This window comes from Anarrhichthys ocellatus, unplaced genomic scaffold, assembly GCF_004355925.1.
Source record: "Anarrhichthys ocellatus isolate YVR2014 unplaced genomic scaffold, GSC_Weel_1.0 scaffold15, whole genome shotgun sequence".
Taxonomy (NCBI): domain Eukaryota; kingdom Metazoa; phylum Chordata; class Actinopteri; order Perciformes; family Anarhichadidae; genus Anarrhichthys; species Anarrhichthys ocellatus.
The window spans coordinates 2,986,952-2,996,463 of NW_022280045.1; the positions used below are offsets into that span (position 1 = coordinate 2,986,952).

General features: G+C 42.2%; 1 protein-coding gene across 8 annotated transcripts in view; it reads right to left on the reverse strand.

Annotated features, from left to right (window-relative positions):
- kmt2cb (lysine (K)-specific methyltransferase 2Cb) overlaps positions 1-9,512 on the reverse strand; it is a 63,472-nt gene that overhangs the window by 18,812 nt on the left and 35,148 nt on the right. For 7 of the 8 annotated variants that reach the window (XM_031854402.1, XM_031854397.1, XM_031854398.1 and 4 more), the window contains 14 exons: positions 9,345-9,416; positions 9,002-9,214; positions 6,720-6,839; positions 6,283-6,408; positions 6,056-6,186; positions 4,747-4,936; positions 3,084-3,176; positions 2,740-2,787; positions 1,618-1,758; positions 1,472-1,504; positions 1,091-1,228; positions 847-988; positions 487-722; positions 253-326 (listed from right to left, as the gene is read on the reverse strand). In XM_031854402.1, coding sequence (XP_031710262.1) covers positions 253-326; positions 487-722; positions 847-988; positions 1,091-1,228; positions 1,472-1,504; positions 1,618-1,758; positions 2,740-2,787; positions 3,084-3,176; positions 4,747-4,936; positions 6,056-6,186; positions 6,283-6,408; positions 6,720-6,839; positions 9,002-9,214; positions 9,345-9,416 — 1,757 coding nt within the window. The remainder of the gene's footprint in view (positions 1-252; positions 327-486; positions 723-846; positions 989-1,090; positions 1,229-1,471; positions 1,505-1,617; positions 1,759-2,739; positions 2,788-3,083; positions 3,177-4,746; positions 4,937-6,055; positions 6,187-6,282; positions 6,409-6,719; positions 6,840-9,001; positions 9,215-9,344; positions 9,417-9,512) is intronic. The other variant, XM_031854400.1, reaches the window with a different exon arrangement.

A 9,512-nucleotide genomic window follows, 5' to 3' on the forward strand; every position in this document is an offset into this window, starting at 1 on the left:
AACTTAATTGCGTCGGCCATCGCGAGTGCTAACACTGAGCAGGCCTTCCTATGTTAATTAGTTTGTTTGTGAATGGCCGGATTTCAAATTGCATTGGCAGGAGGCAAGAGGCCAGATGCGATAGAGGCGTCTGCCTTCTGCATACTAATATGCATCTAGTAGTGACAGTTTTATGTCTGGCATGGTTCAAAATGTTTAGACTTCGAGATAGTTGAAGAACGTCTGCAAATTCAACAGTGTGAGTGATCTTACCACATATGGGGCCCTGTCTTGTGAACTAGCTTTCCTCCAAAGTTTTGCAATTTGCTTTACTCTCGTAGACCAATCTGTGGAAAGAATAAGAGCAGGAGTTGTCATGCCAACAGTCTCACATAGCATACAAGGTGTTTTTTTATACTGTGAGACTGAGCCAGTGCAGTAGGCACACCCAAACAAAGAGCCAGAGATAAGCAGAATTAACAGCAATGATGAAGATTAAAAACAAACCTGGGTATTCTTCTTTGAGGTTGGGGAAATTGACATTGGTGTATAGGACGGGCGCAACGGTGGCTAGCTCTCCGAGTGTCTCCTCCTTCTCCCACTTGAGTGTACTCCTTTGGGCATTTGACATGGCTTCGGTCTCCCCCTCAGGCAGAGGTCCAGGGGTTGTAGAGCCGGGGCCATGGGAAGGGGAGGCCCATGGATCAACTGCCTCTCTAGGCATCTGATTAAACGTTCTATCCCTGTAACAACAAAGAAAACAACTCCTCTTTAATCACAACCAAAATCCGGTTTTTGCAGCGAAAGAAGATTTTCGAATTTGTGAATATTTAATTAATAGTGTGAAGGAAGGAAGCAGTACATCACCTTGGATTGTCAGTGAAAGGCATATGGTTGAGGGGGGAGAAGTTTTCTGGGATGCAGGGCCCTGCTCCTGGATTTGAAGGGAAGCGTTGGTTTGGTCCCATCATACCATTGATCATTGGCATCCTTGGAAACATAGAATTCCCTACACACACACGATTTAAGATGTGGATTAGATGCATAGATTTTCAAAAACAACTGATTCAAATGCTACCTCTGACGACGACACCGTGCTTAATGATGTTACCTGCGTTGGGGTGAGGCATGCTAGTGCCAGGTGTGGGCCCTGGACCCTGGGGGTGAGGCACCTGTGGTAGAGGTGGTTGGCTTGTGCTGGGGCTAAGGACTGCTGTGAAGAGATCCTCCACATCTTTGCCCTCCAGCTCTGTAACAGAGTGTAACAGTACAATGTTGTGTGTGCATATATTAGCCATTAAGTTAGGAGTAAACATGTTTTTTTTTGCCTTAAAGACACCTGTACAATTCATCTCACTAATCTGTAAAACATTGTTTAGCAAAACACTGAACCGTGGCCCAAGTGCTGTAACAACACCACTCACAGTCACATGCATTAGTGTGGGATGGTTCCAAGCTTACAGTTTTGCAAAAAAAGGATGAAAATACAAACCTGGAATTTTGTAAAGTTTGCTGAGAATTGATTCTGAAACAACGAGAGAATTGGAGAAAACAGATCAGTATTCATCCAATATGAAGTTTACAAATAACAGTGTCAAACAACTGAAAGTGTCTGGATGTTTGGTCTCCTGCACTGACCATCAGTGACCATCTTGTCTAGCTCCGGGCTGAGAATGCCGTCCAGGTGTTCCTCTGGGAGGGTTCGAGGAGTCCTCCGGCCAGCCTGAGAATGGAGCGCCACTGGGGAACTTTCTGCCAGGGGCCCAATATCCAGACCAGCTGTGGAAACACACACAAGACATACAAAAACAAATCATAACATGCATGCACACACAAACACACACACACACAAGTAGAACCGACAAAATACCCAACAAAGAACGTGATCATAAATATAGCCGTGAAGTACGAACAGGTTTACTATCTTAACAGCCTGAGGAATGCAATCAAAACACAACAGTATATGATTACAGCTCCTTGGGGTTCCCTGTGTTGTTTAAAAGCAGCGTTTGGGGAACCGCGAAGAGACAGATGGGGCATAATAATTCTCTATAAAAAAGGTACACCAACACTTCAATGTTTGTGTGAAAAAAAAATATTGATCCAATCCATAAGAAAACACATAAAAATAACCTGGGTTACTGCACTGCTGTCAGATTCTATCAAAATTAGGCTGGAATTTCTATCCAACTAGCACTGCGAAAAATGTCCTACTCGTGTCTACACTTTCCATCTCACACATACTTGTACGTAGAAAATGATGGCTTGTAGGCTGAATAAGGTTGTTTTTTAAACTAAGAATGGAGGACATGTACTGCAATGCTTTTTGTCATCCAGCCGCAGGAATGAGAACAGAAGCTGGAAGGACATTCTCCAAAGGCCACCTCTACATTTTTGGTTTCTAAACTGCCAATTTCTTGAATGTCGAAATGTCCTTGTCAGTTTGCTCAGGCAGCTATGAATTTGTATCCATTTAAAAAAAAAAAAAAAAAAAAAAAAAAAAAAAAAATGTCACCACTGTGAATGGGCTCAGGAGGCTCACGAACAAAGACTGACACACCATACGCATTGGAGTGAACACTGTGCACTGGGTTAGGTAAGCACTAAGCAGTTTATGAGTGTTAAAACAATCTGAAATGGTTGAGAAAGAAGCTAAGTGTGAAGCGGCTTATATATGCATGCACACTCAAATAGAGACAAACACTGTTAGAGAGGAAGAATGCACTAAAGCAAGGGATTAGTAGGCCAGAGCACCCTTACCAAAAGGAGGAGGTGAGCTGTCAACCTGGAAGGGGCAAAAATCAAGACCTACAAGGACCCAAAACCAGATAAAATGAGTGAAAAAAAATAGTGACGACAGAACAAGCACAACACGCTTGTGACAATGCATAAAACATACAAAAAAACTAAAAGGTGAACAAAAAAAGTATTGTTAAAGAATGTGACATTAAAAAATTAAATAAAATCATTAAGTGGTGAAAGCTAAATAAACTTTCTGTCTGAGGAAATTTCTGATCCGGGAAGGAAAAGATTCTATAAACCCACGACTAGGTGACTATTAATAAATCTTGCCAATGTGACTGCCTGTGAAATATATGACGCACCAGAGTCACTGCTTGGCTTTCCGAGCATTCCCAAGATGTCTGCATCAGTGTTCAGAACATCAGATAGATCAACTAATGGTTCCTCAGACGTCTCTGTAGATGGGGGGGAGGGAAAGGAAGAAACAAAAAAAAGAAAGGAAACCAAAGCGTCACAAATCATAATTGATGGCGATGTTGAAACGGACATGAGAAGGTGATTCGGAACCATTGGTTTTGATGTCACATGTAGAGCCTGGTCTCGACTAAACAAGAGAAGAAACTATGTCAACACCAGCTAAACTGACTGGATTCTGAAAAGGCTTGAATTATACGACACCAAATCTTCCAACATTATTAACTGATTAGAGCGACTGTCAGAGAATATCTGCCAAAGCTGGTAAATGGATTTATATTCATTTTGCACCTTTCTAGTCTTCCGACCACTCAAAGCATTTTTTTACGACTACATTACACTAATGCCGTACAAGGTGCCAACCAGGATCGAAATGCGTGTGTGTGAATGAACATTTCACACACACACACACACACACACACACACACACACACACACGGAGGAGTCAGAGATTGAACCGTCAGTCTTCCAATCTTACATTATATATTCAAAATCCTCCGCACTTAAGAACGGTGCAGTCTGTTCTATGCTGCAGTCTCTTCCCTTACGACTGTTCAATTTCCTTCTAACTGTCCGATAGTCGCAGTGTTTTATTTCTTCAAAGTGATGATTATTTGCCATTTCTAACTCTTTCAAATTGCAGCATGCCATTTTCAGAACTCAGTAATAATACCGAGTAATACCACTCATACCTATCTTTTTTTTTTAAACCACACTACTAGATACAAGTTGGCAGATTTTTAATTTGCTTCTGTTGTACATTGGTCTTTGCTAATAAAGGTTCAAAGCTGTCACACATTCAGCTGTGGATTTAAGAGTTTTTTCTCCAGTAATTTGACAATTTCTTATAAGAGAGTTTAACAAGTTCAGTTTTTTGTAGCAAACGGAACCAGACCAAACATGGGACCAGATATTGGACCCTATTACTACTCGCCCGACACCGATTTGATATTTACCACATTATGTGACGCAGTACCTTACAGTAGGCTAACTCAAACGTTAAGTCAATCCCAGTTTACTTCTACTGCAGTTTAGCTACTGGTCCCAACAATGAAAGCCTTCAGTCTAGTTATGATGGTTTTCCACTGTTTATATACACATCGGTTTCAGTAACAGCGTTTGACTGTGCTTAGATGTTAGTTTGTGACAAACTCTTTGACGGTGGTGACGGTGCTCCATTAAGCCGTGTTGGTGTGCTGCATAGTATGCAGGGCTTGAACTAACACACAGATGAGTCTGTGAGCACTGATTAACCTTTGACACCTTCGTATGAATGGGTGAAATGTGGTTTGAACACGTGTTCAGGGACCTTTGTGACACTCATGTACTCCTATGTGAAAAGGGGGGGGGGGGAATAAATGAATGGAATAAAAGACATCCTTATGAAAAATGCCAAAAATAAAAATAAAAAGGTCCCCCTGTTGCATCAGGCTTTTCCAACACCTTCATTGACTCCTTTTTCAGGTCTAATTTATTTGGTGAAATCTTATGTTAAGTCCAACAATGAATCTTTACAGCCCTTGCCCTGGAGAACTAAATGTATACACGTACCTGCTGCTGCTCTGGTGGGATGGGATGTTGCAGAGGCGCTGAGCAGAGGGTCCGATGAAGGGTCCAGGAAGCTGGTGGTGGGGTGCTTCCTATTCACTTGGCTCTGCCCTTCTTCCAGTAAGCCTGATTTGACCCCCTGCTGCCTGCTCTGCTTGCTTTTGTCCAGTAGGTCCTTTCCAAAGAAGGCTTCCTGAACATGACAACACGAAGCACTGGTCAATTCTCTGTGTTGACACTTCTCTTTAAGGAGTGTCAGCTTACCTATCTTGACACGCATCCCATGTCACATAGAAATTATTCAGCACGCGTTGAAGCCCTCATGAGAACTGACCGAAGTGAAAGAGCGAAGCTATGAAACCAATACATGATGCTGCTGACCTCACTTTTTGTTAGCACCTACCACCCCCAAACCACTTATACCCACGAGTCATCTACTATCCTCAAAAGACATGTAACTGCGGCTCCCTGCTGCACCGAGACATTAAAAGCCCAACGTGTGGCTATTTCAATGATTAATGAAATGTGCTTCACTGTATTGGACCTTTAGGTTGGACTGAACGTCCCCCCCCCCCACCGTGGTGGGGTTAAGAGCAGCACTGACAGCTGCTGGCGTCTTAATGCACATCACATACATCTGTGTTTTGGCCAACAAAAGATGACACTGAGGATACCGGCTAGAGACGATGAGCCTCGAAGTCATCTCCGGTTAAGCTTTTGTACGTCAATTCACAAACCAGACAGTAGCCATTTAAAGAGCCCGATCAGAGACGAGTATCCTCTACAGTGAGCTCCTTTAGGCTGTTCCTCTTTCAAAAAAACGCTCACAGAAAGGGGCACCGTGCACCAGGGTTCGGTAAGTGGTTTCCAGGCAATGTACTTTGGATTCCCAACCTTCCCGAGGGTGAGATAAAAGGGATTTTATGAAGATATGGCATGACATGACCAGACAATCTGTGCATATGAACAGGAGGCTTGCACAACAATAAAAACCAACAGAGAGTTGCAATCAACTGATGAAATAAGCTGTCTTAACTAAACGCAGTGTTTCTTCTCGTCACAAAGGTGCCTTTTAGAATATGCCGTCTTTAAAATACGGAAGTTGTGTTGGCAAAATGAGCTGAATAAATTGATTAAAATGTTGATTATTATTACAGATCATTATTTGTAGATATTTTATACCCACAGAATGGTTGTATAGGGGTTTACTCTATGTGGTTATACATATATAAAAATGTCATATTATATGCCCATTCTGTTTATACACAGTATTCGTTTACAGTTCATGAGTGTGCTATCAAAGGTGACATGCCTGCAGATAGGCGGGAAAAGCTTCCTCCAGTTTTGTTTTCTTCTTGCGGTAGCGTTTCTTGATTTTTTCTGGCACCTCCGGTCCAGGGGGAGTCTCATCCACGGGGGTATCGGGCAGAGTCTCCGTCCATCCTACAACAAAGAGAAACATGACATCAGATCAAAACAGAAGTGGAAGGGACAATCTATTGTAATACAGATGGATACAGATATCATAGGTGTACAGACCCTCATCTTTTCCAAAGGGATTCTCCGACATGGAGCCAGTGGAGTCCTTTCTGCAGAGGGCTCGTTTGGCTTTGCCTGGACCCTGACCTGGACGGCTCCTTTGGCGGACCATGAACCCACCAATGCCTTGAACAGAGAAGATATTCAGTTATTAGTAATTGATCAATAAAGGTATCTTAATTGCAATCATGGAGGTGATTGGATTTGAGATATATATATATATATATATATAGATATATATATATAGAGAGAGTCTGGTTGTACGGTTCTATTAAACTGTCCAGTGCGTTCAGCATGAAGGATCAGAAACACTAGAGAGAGCTCTGTGTATATTAGAAGCCCTGAGATGGCAGTGCTTCGCTACAGCTACAACGTCAGGCATGTACTGCACCATTTTACACTTCAGAAGAGCTGTCTCCTTCAATCAGGTGCCCTACCCGGCCGGTACGGTTTCCTCTTCCTCTTCTTGCCGCCGTCGGCCCCCTTGGAGTCTTCTTCTGCTGGCTCTCGCTCCAGGCTCGAGTCAGACTTCGCCTCACAATCGAGGAGCTCCGCCTCTGCGAGAGGGAGAGAGCATTGATGATGAGTGATAGCCCCGCGGCAGAGAACACCCCGGCCAGGCACCTCGACACAGCCACCAGGGTCAACTCCGTCTGAACGGCAAGCCAGTGGCAGGACATCCGCCTGATTGAAATTAAGTTCACGGCTTCTACTGCTGAGGAATTTCATTTTTCAGACACTTTTATTTGTTGTGTAATTCTTTTAACTCTTGATTTAGAGATAAATAAATGAGGTAAACGTATTATAATAAAACTAATTAGGGATATCCTTTGCCGATCATCTGGATTGTACCGAGGCTGATCACGGTACTCTCTTTTTAATTAATTGGTATTGATCATATGAAGCAGGACTCATTCAAGCTACTTTTATTTATTGAAACAGACTGTGAAGCTAAAAAAAAAGACATTTTATATTTGTAAAGCACAGCAAAATAAGTAGCAACTACCAGTTTCAACTAATGAGATTTTCACCAGCAGATAATCTCAGCAAGCATACTGTAGTGAGATAACTTTACTAGTCAGTATTTCCTCCATGATGTTTTGATCTATCTTGTCCAAAACACGTCCAGACTTTAATCTCCACACAAAACAACACACAGATATATAACAGTAATGGACTGGCCGACTGGACAATCGTAGTGTAGCATCGGTCAGCTCCGACCGGGGTCTGACAACTATTCAGCTCTGCTCCACAGACTCTGATGCAATCGTTTCAGATTTTCTTCATTTTCAGTCTGGTTTTGTTGATTTTCCAGCTGGTCGCTGTAAAACGTTGTGTAACAGTGATGCTCGTTAACCGGAGAGGTTTGACGGTGATATAAGTTTCTAAAACGTTACGTTTCTAAGTAAAAACCTGTGGAGCGAACATTAGCAGAGTACGTAAGCACATCATTATCTAGCACTTCTATGCAACTACTGCACTAGTAGGAAACTAGGAGTTTTGGTGAGGGCGGCTGAGCTTGAGCAGCCGAATATGAATACGATTGGACCGGCACCCCCCCCCGGCTTAAAAGCTAACGTATGGAAGCATTTTACTTCTTCAGCTAAAGTCATGGAGTCACTGAGGAAAGCGAGTAGATTGGTAGTAACACGCTATGAGTGGACGTCCGTTACCACAGAATCTTGTGTAACCATAACCGCGCACTTTACCACTGTATGTACAGTTTTACCAGATGTTCCAGAAAGCGCTATTTTTGTATCAGAGCTGGTACAGAATGCTCATTTCCCAAAATAGGAGGATTTGTAAGTCTGTATTATTTATTAGTGAATAAAGCAGCTTGTAAAGTCAAATGACTCAGAACATTCTGAATTCAGTGTTTTTACTACGAGGATGCTGCTGATTTTATTCATTTTCTTGTTGGTTCTCTTTGCAATGCTTGTAAATGTAACTCTTCAGTTGACATATCTATTCTATTTGTTACTAATATTGAATTAATAAAAGATGATGGAAGTAAATTCATCTGTTTTTAACTATGAATCATTACAAATATGCAGTGTTGTTAAAATAGCAGATAGTAACAGTGAGAAAAAAAAATCATGTATCGAAACATTTTGATGCATCAAGAAGAATTGATAAACGTTTTATAATCAGAATCAAATCGAGCCGTGAGGTGCCTAGAGATTCACATTTTACACTGTGATCGGTAAGCTTTTGCCTTTAAGGAGAAGGATGTTTATTGTCATCGTAAAAAGATACAACGAAATTAAGTTGGCGACTCATCAGTCAGTTCAGCAGCAACAAGGTAAAAAATGTATGAAAACATTGAGACAAGACATTACTTTTATCTGTTTGTTATAAGTTTCCTATCCTGGATATATCCTTCAAGCGCATATTGTAGAGCCTTCCTTCTGCTTCTCTGAAATTGCTTTTTCTAAAAGAAATTAGATAATATTTCTTGAGGGAGTGCAGTTAGTGACAGTGTGGGCTCCACGGTAGCTCTGACAGCTTGACAGAGTAGCAGCAGGGGGGGCGGGGCTTAGTGAAGGGTCAATTGGTTCAGCTTTAGCAATTTTAAGTGTGAACTTTGCAGCCGTATGATGGTGAAAAACATTTAAAGTCAAACTACGAGAAACAAACAAAAAAGCCAATACCGACAGTCCAAGACACTGTACTGAAGGCCTCTAATAAGCACTCTGAGATGAAAGAAGAAGACAAGTACCTCTGTTGTCCTCTATGTCTTCATCACGACAGTGCTCTGAGAGGGGGTCTACAGGAGCCTGAAGAACTGCCACACTGTTCTGGTTAATGATCTTCAGCTTCAGCTTCGGCTTGGGTTTCCTGCGCCGCGACGCCGTAGCAGACAAACTCTGGAGCTGGCAAAGCCCCGACTCTGTCAAACAAACCCCGTCCTGGGTGTAGGTCCTCGACAGATCTGAAAAGACCAAAGAAAACAATCATGGTTAGATCGGGCATATACTGTATAAACCAAATCAATATTTTGTAGAGAGAGACATTTTCTTTTATGCCGTTATAATGCACCAATTTAGAAGCTCTGAACTCACCCATTTCTTTAGCCTTTGTGACAATCTGCGTCATAACTACAGGCTCAATGACGTCTCTGGCCTTGGTCACAACTGCAGCAGCACAGGACACACAAAAGACGTTAAAAACAAACCAGCAGAGACGAGGGACTTAAATGTCAATAGTTGAGTCTATGCCCTGTACAGCAC